The 24688-nt window shown below is 35.5% G+C and overlaps 3 protein-coding genes across 3 annotated transcripts; 1 reads left to right on the top strand and 2 right to left on the bottom strand.

Moving 5' to 3' along the window:
• Positions 1-2079: 2079 nt before the first annotated feature.
• On the top strand, positions 2080-2853 carry LOC123317348. The gene is made up of 2 exons (XM_044903827.1): positions 2080-2668; positions 2748-2853. Exons 1-2 carry the CDS (start codon positions 2080-2082, stop codon positions 2786-2788), a joined length of 630 nt encoding a protein of 209 aa, XP_044759762.1. The 3' UTR covers positions 2789-2853.
• Positions 2854-6512: 3659 nt separating this feature from the next.
• On the bottom strand, positions 6513-12433 carry LOC123317063. The gene is made up of 2 exons (XM_044903422.1): positions 11620-12433; positions 6513-6796 (listed from the first exon to the last, which is right to left on the bottom strand). Exons 1-2 carry the CDS (start codon positions 12026-12028, stop codon positions 6573-6575), a joined length of 633 nt encoding a protein of 210 aa, XP_044759357.1. The 5' UTR covers positions 12029-12433; the 3' UTR covers positions 6513-6572.
• Positions 12434-12449: 16 nt separating this feature from the next.
• LOC123317632 lies at positions 12450-23769 on the bottom strand. Its single transcript, XM_044904237.1, has 4 exons — positions 23175-23769; positions 22833-23109; positions 13434-13507; positions 12450-13375 (listed from the first exon to the last, which is right to left on the bottom strand). Exons 1-4 carry the CDS (start codon positions 23767-23769, stop codon positions 12450-12452), a joined length of 1872 nt encoding a protein of 623 aa, XP_044760172.1.
• Positions 23770-24688: the final 919 nt, after the last annotated feature.

The raw sequence follows: 24688 nt of genomic DNA, 5'->3' as shown, positions 1-24688 counted from the left end.
TTTTGGTGTAACAGAGGAAAATCTGCAAATCAGACGAACCACCCTCTCCTGAGGGGGAACAAGTGTGGGGATTCTCACTCTCCTGAGCTTGAGACCCACTAAAAACCCTTAACTGCTTCTTGAATATGGGTTCCGGGCATTTGCCTTTAAACCGTTCATATCTTAGTCAGTTTTCTTCTCGCACACTATCGTGCTGGGATTTATGTGTTTATCCTCTAACGGATAACTCTTTATTGGATTTTTCAATAAGTTTATGTTCTTATTTTAATCTCTTCTTAATTGATCTCTTGGTCTCCTTCGGTAAATTCGCATTCTCCTTTTGTCTTCCTCTGGGTCGTAGTCCACAAGTCTCCTGAGTTCTTGATTCGGATGGTTTTTCGCTGTTTCGAATAATTTCTCTGCTTTTCTGTTCATGAATTTCGTTATGCTTTCCCATTTTAGGTCCCTATAAATCTGCCTATTCCTGACTAAAGAAGGTGCATCTATTGCACATCGTAGCAGCTTGTTTTCAGTGGCCTGAATTCTTTTGATTTGGCTCTTTGCCGCGAAACCCCAGGCAACTGATCCATATGTCAGTTGCGGCCTAGTAACGGCTTTGATTATCTTCCATTTTCTCTCGTTAAACATGTAGCTCCTTCTTCCTATCAGAGGCTAGAGTCTATTCATCGCTGCTTTCGTTTTGTCGATTGCTTGTTTGATATGACTTTCTCAAGTAAGTCCTTTGTCAAGCGTTATTCCTAAATATTTAGCTTCATTTTTCCAGTCGATTTCTTCGCCGTCAACCTCCAGTTTCGTTGTGGGTCGCAGTCTTCTTTTCTGTAGTAATATTGCTTGGCTCTTTTGTCCATTGAGCTTGATTTTCCACTTTATGCACCAGTCATTTGTTTCGTCGATAGTTTCCTGTAGAACTCGATCTATGACTTCTGGGTTGCGGTGTCGTTTTGCTATGCCTGTGTCGTCAGCATATAACGTTAGCATGGAGAAGAGAGAGAACCGTGCTGGGGTACGCGACATTCGGAGCTCCGTAATTAAACTCGATATACTCGAAAATTACGAGCGGGAACTTTTCAAAAGTCATCAGGCTTATTGAAGATACACTGGTGGATACCAAGTTGAAGAATACAGTTTTTGAGAGCAAATTATCCGTAATTAAGTAAATAATAACGAACAATTCGGGTTGAAAATTTAACAACAGAAAAGGAAACCAGCTGTCGCCAGAGATAACGAACGTTATTGCCGCCGATAAACGATCTTGATACCGGATTCCGGAACAGAGGTGGACTCGGTTATATTTTGAAGATTGCAGACAGAAGAGAATAACAAAATGAGTAATGAAGATTATACAAGCAACGAAGGAAAGAGAAGAAGGGACGAGGACGATGAGGGAGAAATGTTTACAACAAGTAAGAAAGTATTTCGATCACCACAAAAACCCAGATCAAGCATCGTCAAAGATGATAAAATGGATCAAATGATGGAAATGATGCAGGTTATGATAAAGGAAATGAGAGAAATAAGAGAGGAACAGCGAAATTACCAGAAAGAGATGAAAAAGTTAAGAAAGGAAAATGAAGACATCAAGGAAGAAAACGAAAAACTTGAAACGGAAATAAAGATGATAAACTCTAAACTAGAGAGTATGGATAGAGATAAAAGGGGGAATAACATAGTCATAAGTGCTCTAGATATAAATGATATTCAACAAGATTCAGTGGAAACCGAGATGAAGAATTTCTTCAAAAAGAACTTGGAGATAGAACCTAAATTCAAAGCAACCAGGAAAATAGGCGTGAAAACTTATGTAGTTGAGTTGGAGACTGAATCTGAGAAATTGAAGGTGATGAAAAACAAGAGTAAATTGATGAAAATTAGAGGGGAAATAGTGTACATCAACAACGATATGACGAAAGCACAAAGGGAAATACAGAGAAAATTGAGGACATTTGGAAAGGAGGAGAAAAACGCAGGGAAGAATGTTAAGGAAGGTTTTCAAAAATTGATCATAGACAACGTGAGGTACAGATGGAATGAGGAGAGAGGAAAAATAGAGAAATCGCAACCAAAAAACTAGAAATAACCATGCAAGTGGGGACCAAAAAGGAGGGAAAGCATGAAAGAGGACAAGAAAACGATAAATCGAAGAAGTTGAAGTCGGAGTGTATGTGGAAGATAGCAACTTGGAATGTAAGGGGTATACAGGGAAAAGAGGATGAACTGGAGGCTGAATTTGAGGATATAGGACTGGAATTATTGGCAATAACTGAAACAAAGAAAAAAGGGGAAGGATCAACAAGAACAAAAAATGATCATCTATTAATATATAGTGGAGTAGAGAAAAACAGGAGGGCACAATCAGGAGTTGGATGTCTAATAAGTAGAAGAATATGTGAGAGTGTATATGGGTGGAGAAATTGGTCAGACCGGATATTATCAGTGGAAATTAAGCACTTGAATAATGAAATCAAGACAATAATAGTGGTATATGGCCCAAATGAAGATGACAATACTGAAACTAAGGACAAATTTTGGGAGGATCTAACAATGGTCACCGAAGAAGCCAAGGGAATCATAATTATATTGGGCGATTTCAATGGTAGAGTGGGTAGAATGGACAGGATGTACAAGGAGGTAATGGGACCATTTGGAGAAAACATAAGGAATAATAATGGTGAGCGACTACTTAATTCTTGTTTATTAAATAATATGTTAATAACAAATACATTATTTGAACACAAGAACATTCATAGATACACAAGGGAGGTTAAAAGTCGCGGAGAGAAATCGATAATAGATTACGTCCTACTACAGAGAGAACAAAGGTCAATTATTCTGGATACAAGAGTGAGAAGAGGACCAGATATCGGAAGTGATCACTACGTGGTATTAACTAAGTTAAAAGTAGATACCAATAGTAAAATAAAGAAGCTCGTAAGCAGAGGAAAGAAAATAGAACACGAATGCATAAGAACATATAGACTATCAAACAAGGAGGTATCAGAATTATACAGAGTGGCAACGGAAAAAAGATTTTAGCAGGAAAACAATCAGATGAAGGACTCTTCACTGGAAAACATGTGGAATGACTTTAAAAACATAGTCATAGAAACGGCAAAAGAAGCTTGTGGAAGCTACAAGAAATCAAATAAGAAAAAGCAAACAGCATGGTGGACCAAGGAAGTGAAAGCACAGCTAAAAATGAAAAAGGAGGAAAAATGGAGGAAGTACTTGAGTAATAGAACTACGGACAATTATGAACAATATAAAAATCAGAGAAAGAGTGTCAAAGCCCTTATATTATCGCTAAAAAAGAAAAAATGGAAAGAGTTTGGGGAAAAAATGGAAACCAGTTATAAGACTAATCAAAAACTCTTCTACAGAACACTCAAAGCACAAAGAAATGAAGGTAAAAATGAAAATGTGAAAATTAAGGATAAAAATGGAATTTTGTTGACCGGGGATGATGAAATAATGAAGAGATGGAGAGAATATTTTTTAGAACTATTGGATGGTGGACAGGACGAAAGAGAAGAATCATATGGAAAACCGGAAAATGTTGATGACTATGAGGGTGGAAGAATAACAATGGAGGAGCTAAAGCAGGCGATAAAAACATTGAAGAATGGAAAAGCGCCTGGATGTGACAAGATAACATCGGAAATTATTAAGAACTTAGGTAATAATGGACTGGAAAATTTGCTGAGGATCTCTGAGAGGGTGTGGAAGGAAGAAATAATTCCAGAGGATTGGCAGACAGCCTTAATAGTCCCGATATATAAAAAAGGTGACAAACAGAATTGTAATAATAACTTTATTAAGCACCGCTATCAAATTGTATGAGATAATACTGGACAAAAAAATTAGAGAGAAAGTCGAAACAACACTGGAGGAAACACAGAGCGGCTTCAGGAGAGGAAGAAGCATTCAAGATAATGTTTTTACTATGAAGATATTATGTGAAAAAGCAAGAACGGAGAACAGAAACTTATATGTAGGCTTCATAGACCTAGTGAAGGCTTTCGATAAGGTGAAGAGAGAGAAATTGTGGACTATACTGGAAAGAAGAGGAGTAAATGAAAAGTTGTTGAAGGTCGTAAAGAACATATACAAACTAAATAAAAATCAAGTTATAAGCCTGAATAGGACATCAGAAACATTCCATACAAAAGCAGGATTAAGACACGGAGGAAGTTTGAGTCCGGTGCTGTTCCTAATATTTATGGATGAAATACTGAAAGAGGTCACAAAAAGAACTAAGAAATATCAAGTCGGATACAAAAATTTACAGAGGGTGGAAATATCAGAGTGCGCATTTGTAGACGACATCGTCGTGATCAATGGACGAGAAAAGGATCTACAGAGGAACATGGAGATCTGGAATGAGATAACTAGGGATTTCGGAATGGAAATCAATACGACCAAGACAAAAGTCATGGTGATAGGCAACCCCGAAGAAATAAAAATACAATTGGATGGAACGAAAATAGAACAGGTGACGACTTTTAGATACTTGGGAGTAGAATTGAGTGGGGATGGAAAACAGGACATAGAAATTAATGGAAGGATAGAAAGTACAATAAAATTATTCCATATGATGAATACCAGCTTCATAAGCAAAAGAGAGATTTCTCAAAACACAAAGATTAAAGTGTACAAAGCAGTCTATAGACCGACACTGACCTTTGCATGCGAGTCATGGGCATTAAATAGAAAACAGAAAAGTAAGATCAAAGCGGTAGAAATGAAATATCTTAGAAGAGCGAAGGGAGTGACGAAAATGCATAGAATAAAGAATGAGAAAATACGTCAAGATCTAGAGATAGAGCCATTACAGGATTTTATAGACAAAAGGCAACTCAGCTGGTGGGGACATTTAAATAGAATGAACAACGCAAGACCTGTGAAAAAAATATGGGAGGCCAAAATCCAAAAGAGAAAGAAAAGAGGAAGACCAGAACAAACCTGGAATAACACTATAACCGAAATAATTAATGGAAAAGGACAAACATGGAATGAAGCAAGAACTATGGCTATGGATAAGAGACTATGGACCCAGTTCGTACATGGAAGGGAATTCCAATGATGGAAATGGAACAATTTTTTTTAATTTATTAATAACCAGAATTGTATTTTTGATAATATATATATATATATATATATATATATATATATATATATATATATATATATATATATATATATATATATATATATATATATATATATATATATATATATATATATATATATATATATATATATATATATAATTGATTTGAAATAAGATAAGTTTAATCAATACCAATCAGAATTGTGACGAAAAAATATTCAATAATAAAAAGGTACCTAAGGCCGATGAAGAAAGGAACTTTGTGTGGTTAGGACTTTAAAGTAAATAATTCATTCTTAATTTTTTTCATAGTAGGAGGAATTTCGTATCCTAACATTTTCTACTAAGTTTATTACTTCAGGACATATAATCAACACATGTCCACCATGTATAATTATTTAAAATGAGGAAATCTAGGCAATCAACATTAAACAACTTTTTTAGGCAATGTCTTGGAACTAGACATTGCATGCAAAAATTGATATAAAAGTTGAACAACAATGAGTATATTGAGTTTGATGTAACCAAAGCTTTCTCGAACTAATATATGGTAAAATGAACCGATATACAATCGGATGTATATGCTCTTTCCATATGTACAAAATGTCTTGGAACTCAACGTTAGTCATATATATATATATATATATATATATATATATATATATATATATATATATATATATATATATATATATATATATATATATATATATATATATATATATATATATATATATATATATATATATATATTGGAACTCAACGTTAGTCATATATATATATATATATATATATATATATATATATATATATATATATATATATATATATATATATATATATATATCTATGTACAGCGGGACATATGGGGACCGTTTCGGAGATCGCGCGGTACATATGGGGACTTTCGGTACTTATTGGACCGGTCCCCATATGTTTTTAGATGCAGCGGTACGTATTGGGACCGGTCCCCATAAGTTTTCGTTTGTCTAGCAGTACATATGAGGACCGTTTCAAAAATAGATACAACGGTAATTATTGGGACCAGTGTATATAAATTTGAATTGTCCATTTCATTATGAATTCCTCTATGATATAATTGTGGACAGCTCACGAATTGATTTGGTCGACTGATTATTTGTATGTATGGCTACATATCATTAAAAAAGTGTTTTGATATGGAAAAAATGCAAAACTGAATTGAAACTTCATATATTAGTTGATAAGCACTTGAAAATAATTTTGATTTACCATATTCCAAGAAATTCAATTCAATTCACATGAGAATATAGGAAAACTTATTCAACATAAGAAAAATACTCAGATTTATTGAAAAAATTATGTGGATCAAAATTCAGGAGTTGGTGAAATAATTTCTACTATATATATATATAAAACACAAATATAAAACATATCAAAAAATATATTTTGATATCACATAAACAGTCAAAATACTGGACATTATTCAATTCCCTCTCTTGGCTTTTTTCAACTGTTCATTTTTGACCCAGGTTTTAATGGTGGCTACACTTCTATGAAATACACCTGGATTTGCATTCATGACTTCCTGAATTTTTTGGAATGATGGCAATGTATTATTCAGAATGTATTCTTTGAAGGCTTCTGAAGCTATTCTTTTCTCTTCTTCAGACCAACGGATCCTACGGCATTTGACATTAGGAGACGGAGCTGTAAAATAATATTTTCATGAATTAAAACCAGTTATAATCATGCATTATTGTTTTTGAGATATGCAGTCTATTAAGCTAAAAAATCACATCATTTTAATCGTATGCGAGTTTCGATGTCTGAATAATATTGTCCGAAACAAATAGTTCTAATCTATTCTGAATTCGCCTTAAGAGATAGGGTTTTTTAAAATTTAGATCTTTGCTGCATTCCCACAAATAAGAATCATTAAATATATATGTAAGGTCTCGAAATCAGAGACTTTGCAAAGTGAATATTTAAGGTTATATTCAGACACAGTTGATGCAGTGAAAACTGTAATAAACAAAACATTATTCTAATTTACATACATATTTACAATAAATCAACAAACCTGATTCAACACAATTGTCGATAGCCTTAATCTTATTATATTATTCTATATATGGGATCACAATTATCGCAGCCGTTATTAAACTTCGCCTTTCCTCTTTTGTCCCCTTGACAGTTCATACATCAACGGAAGCAGAAGTTTGGCGCGAGATTCAAACTTACATCCCCCCTTTTTGGCGAATAAGTCATTCACCCGGTATATGGGACTAATTTACTAGCATGAAATAGACTATCGCTCTTTCTAGATCTACTAGCAATACCATATATTACATCTGAAATTTTTGCTTTGATTCTGAATGGTCCTACTCTGATAGTATCCAGTTTATCTCTGCTCAGTTTGTTTTTGTTCTGAACATACACTAAATCTCCTACTTTATATTCTATTTTTTTCGTATTTTCATCGTAAATTTTTTTGTTTTGTAAATGTATTTTCTTAGAATTTTCAAATGCTTTTTCCTTATTAATTTCCCAATTCTCTTTATTGTTTAATTCTAATGTCTCAGGTAAAATAGAACTTTCATTTCCGGTTAACAAGTAATTCGGAGTATAACCGGTAGAACTGTGAATTGTGTTATTATAATCTTTTATACACTCCTCGGCTACTACTGGCCATGATTTATTTTTATTTTCAAATATCTTGCATCTCATTCTATTAATTAATGTTTGGTTTGTTCTTTCATTTAGACCATTAGAAAATGCACAGTCGCTTGCTGTAAATATCAAATTTATTTCTTGACCATTAACATAATTTTTAAACTGTGTCGAATTTATGCCAGAGTATTGGTCTGTTAGTATTGTTTTAATTTTCCCATGTTGTTCTACTTTTTTAATTAAATTTATAAAATCTTTAGCAACTTGTGTTTTTGATGTGCTTATGAAAGCGAATCTCGTAAAATGGTCCACTATTAAATGCATATATCTTTTAGTGCTTTTTCCTTTTAAACCTCCTATAGTATCCAATGAGACAATTTCAAAAGGTTCCTTTGCTGGGCCTAATTGAGATAAAGGTGCTTTGAAACAGCCAATTCTGGTTTTATTTTTCTTACAAACTTCACAAGAACGACATGTCAACTTGATATGTTTATACATGTTTTTAAAATAAAACTTATGACATATAACCAGAATTAATTGTTTGGTTCCAATATGTCCTTGATTTTTATGAACCTTTTGTACCAAAGATATTCCAAAGTCTTCTGTTAACCATATTTTTTCTCTGTTATTTAGCGTTTTATATATGATATCATTTTTAATATTGCACTTGTTATCTACTTGTAAATTTCTTTGGTTATTTTTTATATCCTCTAATTGTAAAAAATTTGCTATTTTTATTATTGAATTTTCATCGCATTCTCTTCTTGGTTCTAGTACAGGATTCCTAGATAAGCAATCTGCTTCTAGATTCTCTGTTCCTGGATTATATACTATGTCATTAAAATTTTCTAAGGGTTTGTGGTCTGTGAATATAACAAATTTTTTTCCTATTAAATAATATTGCCAATATAAGATGGCTTCTTTGATAGCTAGACATTCAATATATATTGCTTTTTTTGTTTTTTGTGAGTTATTTAATTTTCTTGAGAAGAAAAATACTGGTTTTAATTCCTCATTTTCTTGGGGTTGTTTCAACACTGCCCCAATTCCATCTATACTCGCATCAGTTAAAATATAGATTGGGGCTTCAGGATCAAATATAGCCAGAGCTGGACCAGTGCACAAATAATCTCTTACTTTTTGAAAACTACTCTGGCATTTTTCAGACCAGTTGAACTCTATGTTTTTCCTTAATAAATTATATAAAGGTTCTAGTAATATAGCATGGTTCGGTATATATTCCACATAAAAATTTATTTTCCCCAAAAATTGTCTGATATGTTTTCTGGTTTGTGGTACCGGAAACTCTTTTATGGCAATGAGGTTATCATTCATTGGTTTTATGTAGTTACCACTTATCTCATGACCTAGGTAAATCACTTTGTTACTGGCAAATACACATTTTGCTAAATTTAATTTAAAACCTTGGTCTTGAAGTGCTTGTAGAGTTAATTCAACATGTTTCAAATGATCCTCATAGTTCTCTGAATGAATTAAAATATCATCTATATAGTTTACAGCAAATTCACTAAGATTATTCTTTCTTAAAATACTAGATAATGTCCTTTGAAAAATTGCCGGTGAGGTTTTCAGACCAAATGGTAAGCATTTCCATTGCCAGTGGCCTTGATGGGTTACAAAAGCCAATTTGTACCTGTCCTTTTCTCGTATAGGTATCGACCAAAACGCCGAATTTACATCTAGTTTTGTGAAATATTTACAATTTCTAGCACGTACTTTTAAATCGTCAATCCTAGGGAATGGTTGACTTTCAGGAACAAGTATTTTGTTTAAATCTGAAAAGTCTATGCACAAACGAGATTTTTTTCCATCTTCTTTTTTATAGACCATTGTCACTGGAGCTGCATAAGGACTGCATGACTCTTCTATCAAACCAGCTTCTAATAATTCTTTTGTTTGCTTTTCAATTTCAATTTTATCTTGAAATGAGCATCTGTATGGTTTTCTAGATATGTATTTATTCTCCTTTAATTTTATAGTTGCTTCATACCCTTTTATTATTCCAATATCAAATTTTGTTTTTGCAAATACATCATCAAAATTTTGCAAAATTATTTGTATATTGTTGGGTTCTTTTTTATAATTTATATTTTCTTGTTTATCTTTCTTTATTTCACCTTTTTGTGTAATTTTTAAATTTTCATTTTGACATAGTCTAAATTTCTTTATTACATCCAGACCTAATAATAAATCTTCCTTAAAAGTCCCGCTTTTTATGATGAAAAACGAAAAATTAGTTTCTATATTACAAATTTTTACTTTGAGGGTAACAGCGCCTTCAGCTTTAGCTATTCCTGCTACTCCTTCTATATTTTCCTTCCCACTTATCATATTTTTAAGCATATTAATTTTATTTAAAAATTTATAATTTACTAGTGAAATGTTAGACCCTGAGTCATACAGGCCCACCGCTGGTTCATCATTCACCAATACATTTAATCTAATAAGTGGGGGAACTATTCGTTTTTTGCCTCCTCTGAGTTTGCTACAGCATTTTCAAAATCTACATTATTTACTACTTTAATATTATTATTTTTTTTTGTAACTTGATTTTTGTTCTTTTAATCTGCACATATTTTCAGGGTGGAATCTGTTAGGAAATCCCAACTTTTCACAATTTGAACATTGTTTATGTGAAGGTACTGTTTTGTTGTTTTCTTTTTTCCTATCATTCAAGTGACCAAATTGTTTTAATTTTGACATTAAGTCCTCTATTGTTCCTATTGTTTTTCTGTCTATTCTATTTTGTATATGATTTGGTAAACTGATAACAATTAAGTTTATTTGAGAATTTAGGGAGATTTCATCGTCCACTTCCATCAATAGATTTCTTTTCTTAAGTGCAAAATCTAATAGAGATCCATTTAAATACTTAAAATTATATGCGTATGCTATATCTGTCCACGACTGTACTGAGAAGGTTTCTATGAAAGAATTATTCCATAATTCCCAATTGTTTAAACTATTTTGTTTCATACAAACATTAAACCAGTTTACAGCAGAATCTGTCAAAAATAACCTCAAAGTTTCTGCATATTTATCTTGTGTGATTCCCACTCTAATACATTCCTGAACGAATAATCTAATCCAAGTACTCGCTTTGAAATTTTGTCCATTAAAATTTTCTATGATCATATCTTTCGCTAAAGATCTTGTAGATTTTCCTTGGATACCTGTTTTAGTTGGATTTTCTAACGGTGAGACCTCTTCTAAATATTCGTCGTTGAATGCGACATTTCCTTCTTCGTCCATGTAAATACCTTGTAATTCAGCATCCAGAGTAATCATCACATTTCGAAATTTATTTCTAATTTTCAAACTTTTTACAACATTTTTGACCACATTAGTATCAAAAAGTTGCTTATGGTGCAAGCTGCTCTGTTTATCGTTTGGAAATCGAAAAATTTCTGGTTGATCCATCAGCTGTATAGTTTTTACCTTAACTATAGTGCTCTTGGCATCAGGACCCGCCTCAGATGCAAAATGGAATTTAGCTTTGCTCTCCATTGTGTTGAATTGTAAGGTCTCGAAATCAGAGACTTTGCAAAGTGAATATTTAAGGTTATATTCAGACACAGTTGATGCAGTGAAAACTGTAATAAACAAAACATTATTCTAATTTACATACATATTTACAATAAATCAACAAACCTGATTCAACACAATTGTCGATAGCCTTAATCTTATTATATTATTCTATATATGGGATCACAATTATCGCAGCCGTTATTAAACTTCGCCTTTCCTCTTTTGTCCCCTTGACAGTTCATACATCAACGGAAGCAGAAGTTTGGCGCGAGATTCAAACTTACATATATATGTATAAATATGTATCTTACTCGAAATCACTGCCTCTTCTAATTGAAAATCGATTTCCATGCTTTGTGACGTAGTTGAAGTAGCTTCTTTACTATCATTGGCAATGGTACTACTATAAGAGACGAGTTTGTCTGTGTTACAACTAACTAGATTCAAATCCGTATCCGAGTCGTCTTCGGAATCCTCGCCATCATTTCCTTGCACTGCTTCCAATAGTTTGGAAATGTGTACGATTTCCCTTGTTAATACAGGTTGACGATATATTTCCTTATGGATTTTTTCGGCATGGCCCATAAAGTTAGCCAAATCTGCAACCTGATTGTCCTTGAGATTGAAATTTGCGCACATTGTGGCGACGTGCTTTCTTAGTACCGTTCCCCTTAAATTTTGAGGATTTTTTGCCCCGCACTCATAGGCGTACCTTCTCATTAACTGAAAGGCGCTCAAATACCGGAAATCCCCCTTCAATGTGCCGGGGATTCCGAATAAATACGGGTTGTTTTTGCTTACACCGGCTTCTGATCTATATTTTAGTAAAGTTTCTAATGATTCTAAAACTTCACGGTGCAATAAAACAGGCACTGTCCTGTTCAGTTTTCCTCTGATGGTGAAGCGCACGTATTTCAGTGCCGCTTCTTTTTCTTTCAAGGAAAAGGTATTGAACGCCTGTCCAATAGATGTTTCATCGATTTTTTCGAATGAACGAAAATCCTCGATAAGGATTCGTTCTATTTCGCCCGATCTTCTTCTATTAAACAATTGAATCGAGAGAAGCGCCGCTTCTCCTAATTGAAGCCAATTCAATTCATTGAATTTCACCTTCAGAATTTCGTGATTAGCTCTCAGCCTATCACGCACATAGGTTTGAAGCTTCAAAATGTCTTCCTTCGATACCTGATTCGTTCATTCCAGCCAAGTTCTGCACAGCAGTTATTGCCGAATCATAATTCTTTGGGTAATAGACATCGAACAAATAATCTACGTCATCATTAATCTTTTTTATTTCTATTAGAAAACGTCCTAGTTGGCGGAGTTTCTGTCTAATCATGTCGTAAAAATGAGGGTCCTTATATTTTTGGCATAACTTGTTTCCAAATAAAATGACCAACTCATCATATCTGATTTCTTTTGAGACATCATCCTCAGTCAATGTCGGAAACACCCTTTTCCTTAGGATGTCGCTGGCGCTTCTATGGATCCTTCCTACTATTTGTCTAGATTTTATTAAATTATTCCTCTTATTCTTGATTCCAGATTTATCACACCGCTGGAAATGCCTTCTGAATGCTGATTTGGCATAATCGCCACAGCAAGAGGGGCAAGTCACGAAATCAACGGCCTTTTTATTATATTTTGCATTCGGACGTCTGGCTACTTTACGCTCGCCAGTATTTACCATTTCACTCGTATTGAAGAAGAATTGGCCATTCTTACGAATCGCTGCAAATAATTCCTTTCTTCTCTTGCTTCCTATTTCGTGACTAAGAATTTCTCTTATTTTTTCTTCATTTTTGTGTTTTCTTATCAAATGCCGACTCAGTTTGGCCTGCTCAGTTCGACAGAAGATACAATAATCTTTTTTTCTTCCTGACTCTACCGTATTCACGTACATGATATTGTCATCTGGAGCACTGTGTCCAGGTTTATTCACCAGAAGAGACTTCTCGAAGTCCGTTGAAGTATCTGTCGTAGGGTTTTCGACAGCATTTGAGATGTTGATTGTATTGGCTGAGAAATCGATGCTCCCACTCAAATCAGGTATATAAGCAGAACAATCTGCAAAAAATATTTTAATTTCGATCGTTTGTTGTGATCAGTTGAAATAATAATCTACCTTGGGATAATGAAGCTGAAGTAATTGTAGAATTTGAATTCAAATAGCTCATGTTCAATGCAGGCCTTATAATCCTAAAAATGCATGTTTATTAATATACCTGTGGTGCCACTGTATGGTTATTAAATCTGAGAATGATAATGTATCTGGATTTTCCAATACATTTTGTGAAGCGAATAAGTAATCAGTACGGAAAAAAAAAGGTATTGGAAATTTCGAAATTTTTAAGCCCCTTTTGTTCTGTGCGGTTGTGAATTTCCCAGTAAATTTTCAGCATGCGGTCGTTCCAACATAATTTAACCTGTAGCAGGTGGATTCATCAATGAGTCTTAACCATTGTTTTTCTTGACATGACCCCCATAGTAGGAAGAAATATTTCGCGCAAATTAACTTCTTCATCAATTGCACAAATAAAGAGAAAAAACGAATAAATCATCACTGTAGCAAAAATGAATCAGTCTAGGCGAATGAATCAGTCTAGGAAACTGCACGTAGTTTTCGAATTGAAATGCACATGTTGAATTTCAGTTCGATAGTGCAGATAGGAATTGAGATTTCAGTGGTCTATTCGGCAAAGTGTGATATCAATTCCTCGAAAACTGTTGGATCAATTCGAACCAAATCTTGAAACTGCACATAGTTTTCGAAATGAAATGCACATGTTGAATTTCAGATCGATAGTTCTGATAGGAATGAAGATTTCAGTAGTCGATTCGGCAAAATATCATTTCAATTCCTAAGGTACTATTGGATCGATTCGAACCAAATATTGAAACTGCACATAGTTTTCGAATTGAGATGCACATGTTGAATTTCAGTTTGATAGTTCAGATAGGAATTGAGATTTCAGTTGTCAATTCGGCAAAGTGTGATATCAATTCCTAGAAAACTGTTGGATCAATTCGAACCAAATCTCGAAACTGCACGTAGTTTTCGAATTGAAATGCACATGTTGAATTTCAGTTCGATAGTGCAGATAGGAATTGAGATTTCAGTGGTCTATTCGGCAAAGTGTGATATCAATTCCTCGAAAACTGTTGGATCAATTCGAACCAAATCTTGAAACTGCACATAGTTTTCGAAATGAAATGCACATGTTGAATTTCAGATCGATAGTTCTAATAGGAATTGAGATTTCAGAAGTCGATTCGACAAAATATCATTTCAATTCCTAAGGAACTATTGGATCAATTCGAACCAAATCTTGAAACTGCACATAGTTTTCGGATTGAGATGCCCATGTTGAATTTCAGTTCGATAGTTCAGATAGGAATTGAGATTTCAGTGGTCAATTCGGCAAAGTGTGATAACAATTCCTTGAAAACTGTTGGATCAATTCGAACCAAATCTTGAAACTGCACATAGTTTTCGAATTGAGAGGCACATGTTGAATTTCAGATCGATAGTTCTGATAGGAATGAAGATTTCAGTAGTCGATTCGGCAAAATATCATTTCAATTCCTAAGGAACTATTGGATCGATTCGACTCAAATCTTGAAACTGCACATAGTTTTCGAATTGAGATGCACATGTTGATTTTCAGATCGATAGTTCTGATAGGAATGAAGATTTCAGTAGTCGATTCGGCAAAATATCATTTCAATTCCTAAGGTACTATTGGATCGATTCGAACCAAATCTTGAAACTGCACATAGTTTTCGAATTGAGATGCACATATTGAATTTCAGTTCGATAGTTCAGATAGGAATTGAGATTTCAGTGGTCAATTCGGCAAAGTGTGATATCAATTCCTCGAAAACTGTTGGATCAATTCGAACCAAATCTTGAAACTGCACATAGTTTTCGAATTGAGATGTACATGTTGAATTTCAGTTCGATAGTGCAGATAGGAATTGAGATTTCAGTGGTCTATTCGGCAAAGTGTGATATCAATTCCTCAAAAACTGTTGAACCAATTCGACCCAAATCTTGAAACTGCACATAGTTTTCGAATTGAGATGCACATGTTGAATTTCAGTTCGATAGTGCAGATAGGAATTGAGATTTCAGTGGTCAATTCGGCAAAGTGTGATATCAATTCCTTGAAAACTGTTAGATCAATTCGAACCGAATCTTGAAACTGCACATAGTTTTCGAATTGAGATGCACATGTTGAATTTCAGATAGATAGTTCTGATAGGAATGAAGATTTCAGTAGTCGATTCGGCAAAATATCATTTCAATTCCTAAGGTAATATTGGATCGATTCGAACCAAATATTGAAACTGCACATAGTTTTCGAATTGAGATGTACATGTTGAATTTCAGTTCGATAGTTCAGATAGGAATTGAGATTTCAGTGGTCAATTCGGCAAAGTGTGAATATCAATTCCTCGAAAACTGTTGGATCAATTCGAACCGAATCTTGAAACTGCACATAGTTTCCGAATTGAGATGCACATGTTGAATTTCAGTTCGATAGTGCAGATAGGAATTGAGATTTCAGTGGTCTATTCGGCAAAGTGTGATATCAATTCCTCAAAAACTGTTGGATCAATTCGAGCCAAATCTTGAAACTGCACATAGTTTTCGAAATGAGATGCACATGTTGAATTTCAGATCGATAGTTCTAATAGGAATTAAGATTTCAGAAGTCGATTCGAAAAAATATCATTTCAATTCCTAAGGAACTATTGGATCAATTCGAACCAAATCTTGAAACTGCACATAGTTTTCGGATTGAGATGCACATGTTGAATTTCAGTTCGATAGTTCAGATAGGAATTGAGATTTCAGTGGTCAATTCGGCAAAGTGTGATATCAATTCCTTGAAAACTGTTGAATCAATTCGAACCAAATCTTGAAACTGCACATAGTTTTCGAATTGAGATGCACATGTTGAATTTCAGTTCGATAGTGCAGATAGGAATTGAGATTTCAGTGGTCAATTCGGCAAAGTGTGATATCAATTCCTTGAAAACTGTTAGATCAATTCGAACCGAATCTTGAAACTGCACATAGTTTTCGAATTGAGATGCACATGTTGAATTTCAGATCGATAGTTCTGATAGGAATGAAGATTTCAGTAGTCGATTCGGCAAAATATCATTTCAATTCCTAAGGTACTATTGGATCGATTCGAACCAAATCTTGAAACTGCACATAGTTTTCGAATTGAGATGCACATGTTGAATTTCAGTTCGATAGTTCAGATAGCAATTGAGATTTCAGTGGTCAATTCGGCAAAGTGTGATATCAATTCCTCGAAAACTGTTGGATCAATTCGAACCGAATCTTGAAACTGCACATAGTTTTCGAATTGAGAAGCACATATTGAATTTCAGTTCGATAGTGCAGATAGGAATTGAGATTTCAGTGGTCTATTCGGCAAAGTGTGATATCAATTCCTCAAAAACTGTTGAACCAATTCGACCCAAATCTTGAAACTGCACATAGTTTTCGAATTGAGATGCACATGTTGAATTTCAGATCGATAGTTCTGATAGGAATGAAGATTTCAGTAGTCGATTCGGCAAAATATCATTTCAATTCCTAAGGAACTATTGGATCGGTTCGAACCAAATTTTGAAACTGCACATAGTTTTCGAATTGAGATGCACATGTTGAATTTCAGTTCGATAGTTCAGATAGGAATTGAGATTTCAGTGGTCAATTCGGCAAAGTGTGATATCAATTCCTCGAAAACTGTTGGATCGATTCCAACCAAATCTTGAAATTTTACACAGTTTTCGAATTGAGATGCACATGTTGAATTTCAGTTCGATAGTTCAGATAGGAATTGAGATTTCAGTGGTCGAATCGACAAAATATCATTTCAATTCCTAAGGAACTATTGGATCAATTCGACCCAAATCCCGAAACTGTACACAGTTTTTGATTTGAGATGCACATGTTGAATTTTAGTTCGATAGTTCAGATAGGAATTGTGATTTCAGTGTTCTATTCGGCAAAGTGTGATATCAATTCCTCAAAAACTGTTAAACCAATTCGACCCAAATCTTGAAACTGCACATAGTTTTCGAATTGAGATGCACATGTTGAATTTCAGTTTGATAGTTCAGATAGGAATTGAGATTTCAGTTGTCAATTCGGCAAAGTGTGATATCAATTCCTCGAAAACTGTTGGATCAATTCGAACCAAATCTCGAAACTGCACGTAGTTTTCGAATTGAAATGCACATGTTGAATTTCAGTTCGATAGTGCAGATAGGAATTGAGATTTCAGTGGTCTATTCGGCAAAGTGTGATATCAATTCCTCGAAAACTGTTGGATCAATTCGAACCAAATCTTGAAACTGCACATAGTTTTCGAAATGAAATGCACATGTTGAATTTCAGATCGATAGTTCTGATAGGAATGAAGATTTCAGTAGTCGATTCGGCAAAATATCATTTCAATTCCTAAGGTACTATTGGATCGATTCGAACCAAATATTGAAACTGCACATAGTTTTCGAATTGAGATGCACATGTTGAATTTCAGTTCGATAGTTCAGATAGGAATTGAGATTTCAGTGGTCAATTCGGCAAAGAGTGATATCAATTCCTCGAAAACTGTTGGATCATTTCGAACCAAATCTTGAAACTGCACGTAGTTTTCGAATTGAAATGCACATGTTGAAATTCAGTTCGATAGTGCAGATAGGAATTGACATTTCAGTGGTGTGTTCGGCAAAGTGTGATATCAATTCCTCGAAAACTGTTGAAAAAATTTGAACCAAATCTTGAAACTGCACATAGTTTTCGAAATGAGATGCACATGTTGAATTTCAGTTCGATAGTTCAGATAGGAATTGAGATTTCAGTGGTCAATTCGGCAAAGTGTGAATATCAATTCCTCGAAAACTGTTGGATCAATTCGAACCGAATCTTGAAACTGCACATAGTTTTCGAATTGAGATGCACATGTTGAATTTCAGTTCGATAGAGCAGATAGGAATTGAGATTTCAGTGGTCTATTCGGCAAAGTGTGATATCAATTCCTCAAAAACTGTTGGATCAATTCGAACCAAATCTTGAAACTGCACATAGTTTTCGAAATGAGATGCACATGTTGAATTTCAGATCGATAGTTCTAATAGAAATTAAGATTTCAGAAGTCGATTCGACAAAATATCATTTCAATTCCTAAGGAACTATTGGATCAATTCGAACCAAATCTTGAAACTGCACATAGTTTTCGGATTGAGATGCACATGTTGAATTTCAGTTCGATAGTTCAGATAGGAATTGAGATTTCAGTGGTCAATTCGGCAAAGTGTGATATCAATTCCTTGAAAACTGTTGGATCAATTCGAACCAAATCTTGAAACTGCACATAGTTTTCGAATTGAGATGCACATGTTGAATTTCAGTTCGATAGTGCAGATAGGATTTGAGATTTCAGTGGTCAATTCGGCAAAGTGTGATATCAATTCCTTGAAAACTGTTAGATCAATTCGAACCGAATCTTGAAACTGCACATAGTTTTCGAATTGAGATGCACATGTTGAATTTCAGATCGATAGTTCTGATAGGAATGAAGATTTAAGTAGTCGATTCGGCAAAATATCATTTCAATTCCTAAGGTACTATTGGATCGATTCGAACCAAATCTTGAAACTGCACATAGTTTTCGAATTGAGATGCACATGTTGAATTTCAGTTCGATAGTTCAGATAGGAATTGAGATTTCAGTGGTCAATTCGGCAAAGTGTGATATCAATTCCTCCAAAACTGTTGGATCAATTCGAACCGAATCTTGAAACTGCACATAATTTTCGAATTGAGATGCACATATTGAATTTCAGTTCGATAGTGCAGATAGGAATTGAGATTTCAGTGGTCTATTCGGCAAAGTGTGATATCAATTCCTCAAAAACTGTTGAACCAATTCGACCCAAATCTTGAAACTGCACATAGTTTTCGAATTGAGATGAACATGTTGAATTTCAGTTCGATAGTTCAGATAGGAATTGAGATTTCAGTGGTCAATTCGGCAAAGTGTGATATCAATTCCTCGAAAACTGTTGGATCAATTCCAACCAAATCTTGAAATTTTACACAGTTTTCGAATTGAGAGGCACATGTTGAATTTCAGTTCGATAGTTCAGATAGGAATTGAGATTTCAGTGGTCGAATCGACAAAATATCATTTCAATTCCTAAGGAACTATTGGATCAATTCGACCCAAATCCCGAAACTGTACACAGTTTTTGATTTGAGATGCACATGTTGAATTTTAGTTCGATAGTTCAGATAGGAATTGTGATTTCAGTGTTCTATTCGGCAAAGTGTGATATCAATTCCTCAAAAACTGTTAAAACCAATTCGACCCAAATCTTGAAACTGCACATAGTTTTCGAATTGAGATGCACATGTTGAATTTCAGTTTGATAGTTCAGATAGGAATTGAGATTTCAGTTGTCTATTCGGCAAAGTGTGATATCAATTCCTCAAAACTGTTGGATCAATTCGAACCAAATCTTGAAACTGCACATAGTTTTCGAATTGAGATGATGCACATGTTGAATTTCAGTTCGATAGTGCAGATAGGAATTGAGATTCTAGTGGTCTATTCGGCAAATTGTGATATCAATTCCTCGAAAACTGTTGGATCAATTCGAACCAAATCTTGAAACTGAACATAGTTTTCGAAATGAGATGCATATGTTGAATTTCAGTTCGATATTTCTGATAGGAATTGAGATTTCAGTGGTCTATTCGGCAAAGTGTGATATCAATTCCTCAAAAACTGTTGAACCAATTCGACCCAAATCTTGAAACTGCACATAGTTTTCGAATTGAGATGCACATGTTGAATTTCAGATCGATAGTTCTGATAGGAATGCAAATTTCAGTAGTCGATTCGGCAAAATATCATTTCAATTCCTAAGGTACTATTGGATCGATTCGAACCAAATCTTGAAACTGCACATAGTTTTCGAATTGAATGAAATGCACATGTTGAAATTCAGTTCGATAGTGCAGATAGGAATTGACATTTCAGTGGTGTGTTCGGCAAAGTGTGATATCAATTCCTCGAAAACTGTTGGATCAATTCCAACCAAATCTTGAAATTTTTCACAGTTTTCGAATTGAGATGCACATGTTGAATTTCAGTTCGATAGTTCAGATAGGAATTGAGATTTCAGTGGTCGAATCGACAAAATATCATTTCAATTCCTAAGGAACTATTGGATCAATTCGACCCAAATCCCGAAACTGTACACAGTTTTTGATTTGAGATGCACATGTTGAATTTTAGTTGGATAGTTCAGATAGGAATTGTGATTTCAGTGGTCATTTCGGCAAAGTGTGATATCAATTCCTCGAAAACTGTTGGATCAATTCGAACCAAATCTTGAAACTGCACATGGTTTTCGAATTGAGATGCACATGTTGAATAGACCACTGAAATCACAATTCCTATCTGAACTATCGAACTAAAATTCAACATGTGCATCTCAAATCAAAAACTGTGTACAGTTTCGGGATTTGGGTCGAATTGATCCAATAGTTCCTTAGGAATTGAAATGATATTTTGTCGATTCGACCACTGAAATCTCAATTCCTATCTGAACTATCGAACTGAAATTCAACATGTGCATCTCAATTCGAAAACTGTGTAAAATTTCAAGATTTGGTTGGAATTGATCCAACAGTTTTCGAGGAATTGATATCACACTTTGCCGAATTGACCACTGAAATCTCAATTCCTATCTGAACTATCGAACTGAAATTCAACATGTGCATCTCAATTCGGACACTATGTGCAGTTTCAAGATTTGGTTCGAATTGATCCAATAGTTCCTTAGGAATTGAAATGATATTTTGTCGAATCGACTGCACATGTTGAATTTCAGATCGATAGTTCTGATAGGAATGAAGATTTCAGTAGTCGATTCGGCAAAATATCATTTCAATTCCTAAGGTACTATTGGATCGATTCGAACCAAATCTTGAAACTGCACATAGTTTTCGAATTGAGATGACCATGTTGAATTTCAGTTCGATAGTTCAAATAGGAATTGAGATTTCAGTGGTCAATTCGGCAAAATTTTACACAGTTTTCGAATTGAGATGCACATGTTGAATTTCAGTTCGATAGTTCAGATAGGAATTGAGATTTCAGTGGTCGAATCGACAAAATATCATTTCAATTCCTAAGGAACTATTGAATCGATTCGACTCAAATCTTGAAACTGCACATAGTTTTCGAATTGAGATGCACATGTTGAATTTCAGATCGATAGTTCTGATAGGAATGAAGATTTCAGTAGTCGATTCGGCAAAATATCATTTCAATTCCTAAGGTACTATTGGATCGATTCGAACCAAATCTTGAAACTGCACATAGTTTTCGAATTGAGATGCACATGTTGAATTTCAGTTCGATAGTTCAGATAGGAATTGAGATTTCAGTGGTCAATTCGGCAATGTGTGATATCAATTCCTCAAAAACTGTTGAACCAATTCGACCCAAATCTTGAAACTGCACATAGTTTTTGAATTGAGATGCACATGTTGAATTTCAGATCGATAGTTCTGATAGGAATGAAGATTTCAGTAGTCGATTCGGCAAAATATCATTTCAATTCCTAAGGAACTATTGAATCGATTCGACTCAAATCTTGAAACTGCACATAGTTTTCGAATTGAGATGCACATGTTGAATTTCAGATCGATAGTTCTGATAGGAATGAAGATTTCAGTAGTCGATTCGGCAAAATATCATTTCAATTCCTAAGGTACTATTGGATCGATTCGAACCAAATCTTGAAACTGCACATAGTTTTCGAATTGAGATGCACATGTTGAATTTCAGTTCGATAGTTCAGATAGGAATTGAGATTTCAGTGGTCAATTCGGCAATGTGTGATATCAATTCCTCAAAAACTGTTGAACCAATTCGACCCAAATCTTGAAACTGCACATAGTTTTCGAATTGAGATGCACATGTTGTTATCGCTACCACCTTAGATAAACCCAACTCTGTCTCCGACTGGTAGGTGCCTGGGTGGGTTTGCTATTTCTCCCTATTGAAAGAATAGCTGGCGCTCGAGATTAATCCTTTTTCCGAACCAAACCCGTTACAAAATTGACGCCCGAGCGTTGGGACTCTTAAAACCGGGTTCATTTTTGGAATAACTTCTTTTTTTTATCTAACCGAGGAGAATAGTTTTGAACAGTGAACCATACAAACCAATTTATTCAGCTGTTGACTTGCAAGAAATATTTTATCCGGCTTATATTTCTGAAATATAATTTATTTAGATCAGTTGAGTGACCGATTTGCTGATTGCGTTGAGTTAACCTATCTTGAGTTATAATAGAACATCACTGGTAACCTTAAACAGAACCGAACAGTTAACCAGCTATTTCTGATAACCGCACAATATGGAAATTGACTTATGATTTTCACACGCTTATGATTTTCACTTGAATAATAAAACTGACTGTGTTTTCTTTTCCCTTTCCCCATTTGATTTATTTGCTGGTTGACATTCACATTGTTCTGCCACTTTCTGACTGATGAAACTCCTCGTGGCTCCGGTGTCAATCAGTGCATTGTAGCGCTTCCCGGCTACTTTTACTTCCACCAGCGGACGGTTGTCGTTACACACAGTCGATGCCATAGGAGTCAGCGTCCCCGGAGATATGGTCGACCCCTTCTCCATACCTCCCTTTAGTTTTCCGGGCCGCATGGACAATCGCTTGAGCGAATGTTTTTCCTCTGGCAACGAGAACAGAACAACCTCGGTCGTCCTCGACATTCTCGCCGCATGTGGCCGTATTCACCACATCGGAAACACTGTGTTTGGAAAGATACTTTCCTTGTCGGTGGGTCAGTCCGGTTTCCTTGTGTTTCCTGTCGGTCTCCTTGTTGGTTTGATCGTCGTGTTGGTGTAGGTGATGGAGCTCGGTTGGGTGAACCTGTATTTTGCTTGTCGACTCGTGCCGTTGGTCGATCCGGTCTTGGCTGGGTGTTTCTAGGCGGTGACGGCGGTGTTTGTGGTCTGTTGTGACCTACTGGTACTGGTGGTTCTGAGTTTCCTGATATGTTTTCGGTGTCCAAGGAGAAACTGGCCTGTTGTCGGTTTTGTTGGACCGGACGATACGTCAGGTGGGGCTCGTCAAGAAGACCTGGTTTCGACGGTGGCCTGGTGTACTGGCTCATTTGCCACTGTACTAACTCGAAAACCTTTCCTTTTCGCAGGAGCTCATCGTAGGTGTTTGTCTCCTGGAATGCTAAGGCCTGTTGTAGGGTCGGTAACAGCCTCTGCCTGATGATTCGGATTTGTTCCGTTTCGGTTGGTCTACTGTATGTTAGCTTCTGGAACAAATTCTGCATTCGAGTGACGTACATCAGCAGCTTTTCATCAGGACCCTGCATTCTCCTTTTTATTTCCTCCAACAGGTTCTCCTCATAGTTCACCGGTAAAAATGCTTCCTTAAGTTGCTCCTTGAAATCCTGCCAATTCCTGAATGTACCCCTCCTGGGGATGAACCAATCCCTGGCATCCTTCCGCAGTAGTTCATAAACTGACTCGAACACTTGTTCTAGGGGTACCTTACGAGATTCGGCCAATCTCTCCACCTCCTCGATGAAGCCGCTCACACTACCTGTGCCACCAAATGAAATATTCCATTTGTGGACAGGAATGTTTGGCACCGGTGACGGTCGAGGTTCCGGCTCTAATGGTACTCTCTCTCTGGTCATGGTCCTGCCAGAGCTCACACAAGATGCAGGTAAGTGTGGAAAAGATACTCTACGGGTAGAATTAATCCATCTTCTTGGTGTCGGACCTTCAGGTGATGCTGTCCCACAGTCCTGTGACTGGGTGACAGGTAATGCCGGTATCTGCCGCAGTAATGCTGTACATGTCCGCCTTGTCTCGTTCATGACATGTTCTAATGTTTTATTCCTTACAGGTGTACCAGGATGTGAGACACCAGCAGCTATCGGAAGATTGACCCCATCTCCAAGATCAATCAGGGATGTTTCAGCTCTTTCCGGTTGGATCGGGGACATCCCAGGTGAACTGGGAACCTCCACATCCAAGAGGGACCGTTCCTGCTGACTGGATGGCTGTCCACGGGTGTTGCTACTACTCAGTTGCTCCAGCGTCTCCAAGGCCTTAGTTGTAGTCGCCTTCAGTTGTTCGATCAGTTGTAACTGTGTTTCATCGGAAGTGATAATAAAATTCAGTCTTCCCTGAATGTGTGTTAATCTTGTGAATATTCGCGAGAATTCGTTAGTCGCATTAGCGTGATTGAAATTCTGAAGTGCCTCCACTAGATCGGTGAGTTTA

This window comes from Coccinella septempunctata, chromosome 7, assembly GCF_907165205.1.
Source record: "Coccinella septempunctata chromosome 7, icCocSept1.1, whole genome shotgun sequence".
Taxonomy (NCBI): Eukaryota; Metazoa; Arthropoda; class Insecta; order Coleoptera; family Coccinellidae; genus Coccinella; species Coccinella septempunctata.
The sequence above is the reverse complement of the archived record's forward strand: the minus strand, read 5'-3'. Positions and strand labels throughout refer to the sequence as shown.

Excerpts from the sequence above, each read along its gene's own strand:
- LOC123317348 (XM_044903827.1), top strand. The coding sequence starts at position 2,080 with ATGCAAGTGGGGACCAAAAAGGAGGGAAAGCATGAAAGAGGACAAGAA. Across the intron at positions 2,669-2,747 it reads AAACATAAGGAATAATAATG|ATACACAAGGGAGGTTAAAA; the intron begins GTGAGCGACTAC and ends GAACATTCATAG.
- LOC123317063 (XM_044903422.1), bottom strand. The coding sequence starts at position 12,028 with ATGAGAAGGTACGCCTATGAGTGCGGGGCAAAAAATCCTCAAAATTTA. Across the intron at positions 6,797-11,619 it reads AGAAGAGGCAGTGATTTCGA|CTCCGTCTCCTAATGTCAAA; the intron begins GTAAGATACATA and ends ATTATTTTACAG.
- LOC123317632 (XM_044904237.1), bottom strand. The coding sequence starts at position 23,769 with ATGCAGGGTCCTGATGAAAAGCTGCTGATGTACGTCACTCGAATGCAG. Across the intron at positions 23,110-23,174 it reads AACACAGTGTTTCCGATGTG|AGGAAAAACATTCGCTCAAG; the intron begins GTGAATACGGCC and ends TCTCGTTGCCAG. Across the intron at positions 13,508-22,832 it reads GAAAGGGAAAAGAAAACACA|GATTATAAGGCCTGCATTGA; the intron begins GTCAGTTTTATT and ends ATGCATTTTTAG.